Raw genomic sequence first — 2,500 nt, forward strand, 5'->3', positions numbered from 1 at the left:
AACGAGCGAGGCTCTCTGACGTTGTGGCCGTACGGACGGTTCTCTTGGTGTTCAGGCGCGGCGAGGCACATCGTATTTTGCTCTTGATTTGTGGTCAGCTCACCACCCCTGCCGTGCACAGAACAGTGTTATTCCGTGTGTTGCAGCATTAGCATTCTAACACTGGGCGCTTGGGATGACCTGAGCTGTGTGTTTGGCTAATGAGTAAGCTAGTGGAGTAATGACTAGGACTGGGGTTTACTAATGCCGGAAAAATTGTTAGGAGATTTATAACGAGGAGAAATAAATAATGAGTACTAGGCGAGGTTTGGGCCCTTGAGCTGGGTGGAACCATAGGGCTACTTGTGGCAGATTGGTCATTCGTTTGAAGTGGACATTCAGAGATGAGGGGGGGGGGGGGGGGGGGGGTAGGAGGGGGTGGGGGCTGGGGGGTATGAGGGGGTATGAGGGGCTCAGCACGTCATCACAGCTCTATTCATGGAACCCATCAAACCTCCCAACGCAAAACCTCAAGTGGTTCAGCCCCTTCATGCTGGAACTTATAGTCCTTACAAAGACCCACTTTTAATGACCTCACACACAAACACACAACCACTCAAACACACAAACACACACATTGTCACACGCACACACACACACACACACATCTCTCTCACACCAATACACACACACACACACACACATCTCTCTCACACCAATACACACACACACACACATCTCTCTCACACCAATACACACACACACACACCTCTCTCTCACACACACATACACACACACACACAAACAGAAAATCAATAGCCTAATTTAAGCGGCTGGGACACACACACACATACACACACACACACCTCTGTACCTCTCTCTCACACACACACACACACACACACACACACACACACACACACACACACACACACACACACACACCCCACAAATCCCTCCTGAACAAGGCCGCGGTGTGCCAGGGCTTAGGGTCCCGCGTTCGAGCCCCCCCTGGTCCCGGCTGAGGGTCTGAGGGGGAACCCGGTTCTGTCGCTCGGGTCGGCTCCTCTCCGACCTCGGCGGGGATTGATCCGGCCGTGTGTCAACATTCATTTGAGTTACACATGCACGCACACGTGCACGCGCACAAACACACACGCACAGCCGCCTAGCTCCGTGTGTGTAGAGCCTAAAGCACACAAGAGGTCTATTCTTTTTTTCCGGCTCCGCTTCATAACACAATTACACCGTGACCTTTGACCTGTCCATCACCACACAATCCCCCCCCCCCCCCCCCCCCCCGGCGGCCAATCCCCCTCTCCGCTCTGTCTCCGCCATGCGCCCCCCGCCCCCCGCTCCAGGGGTGTCGTTGCGGTGTCGTCGTCACGGTAACGCAGCGTTTTTTTTCTGTCCACAGCCGCTGTCACCGCACGGCGTCGGCAGATCCAGGCATCTCCAAGATGGCCGCCCTGACGCTGGCCTTCAGCCTGCTGCTATTGGGTGAGTGGACCCTAGCTTTATTCTCTCTCTCTCTCTCTCTCTCTCTCTCTCTCTCTCTCTCTCTCTCTCTCTCTCTCTCTCTCTCTCTCTCTCTCTCTCTCTATCTCTCCCTCTTGTAGAGAGGGCCGGTCTAGTCTAGGTTTATCAGGACTAGGTAGCGAGGGCCGGTCTAGTCTAGGTTTATCAGGACTAGGTAGCGAGGGCCGGTCTAGTCTAGGTTTATCAGGACTAGGTAGAGAGGGCCGGTCTAGTCTAGGTTTATCAGGACTAGGTAGAGAGGGCCGGTCTAGTCTAGGTTTATCAGGACTAGGTGGCGAGGGGCGGTCTATTCTAGTTCAGGGTCACACATCGTGACTAGGCAGAGCGGGCCGGTCTTGTCTAGGTTTACCAGGGCTGAGGCCAGTCTAAGCAGTTCCGGGTTAGATCCCCAGCGTCACCTGTAGACTTCCTGGAGGCGGTTGGGGTTGAACTCTGATTCGGTCTGAGCCCGAGCTGGATACAGTCTCGGCTGAAGGGCTGTGACTGTGCTCGGGTGTGTGGGGGACTTCCATGGGTGCATTTGGGAGCTCTGGTCTCGGCATTGTGTCTCCTGGAGACCTCCCCCCCCCCCCACCGCCCCTCCCTGCTCAGTTTGCTTTTGCGCCAACTGTTCATTGCCATAGTAACCACCTTTGAAAGACCAATGATGTGAAAGATCTGCAGCCATTCAAACACCAGCCTAGAGATCGGTCCTTTAAAGCCAGCTCAAATCCCAGGTATCTGTGGAATTTGTGTGTGTGTGTGTGTGTGTGTGTGTGTGTGTGTGTGTGTGTGTGTGTGTGTGTGTGTGTGTGTGTGTGTGTGTGTGTGTGTGTGTGTGTGTGAGTGTGTGTGTGTGTGTGTGTGTGTGTGTCTCTGTGTGTGTGTGTGTATGTGTGTGTGTGTGTGTGTTTGTGTGTGTGTGTGTGTGTGTGTCAATTTGAAGTGCACACACACACACACACACACACACACACACACACACACACACACACACACACAC

At 53.9% G+C, this 2,500-nt stretch overlaps 1 protein-coding gene across 1 annotated transcript in view; it reads left to right on the forward strand.

The window, feature by feature from the left end:
• Positions 1–2,500, forward strand: part of lamb2l (laminin, beta 2-like) — a gene marked incomplete at its 3' end in the record, with an annotated part of 40,559 nt that overhangs the window by 1,355 nt on the left and 36,704 nt on the right. The window contains 1 exon segment of the mRNA XM_030352522.1: positions 1,397–1,479. Coding sequence (XP_030208382.1) covers positions 1,397–1,479 — 83 coding nt within the window.

This window comes from Gadus morhua, chromosome 1 (assembly GCF_902167405.1).
Source record: "Gadus morhua chromosome 1, gadMor3.0, whole genome shotgun sequence".
NCBI lineage: Eukaryota > Metazoa > Chordata > Actinopteri > Gadiformes > Gadidae > Gadus > Gadus morhua.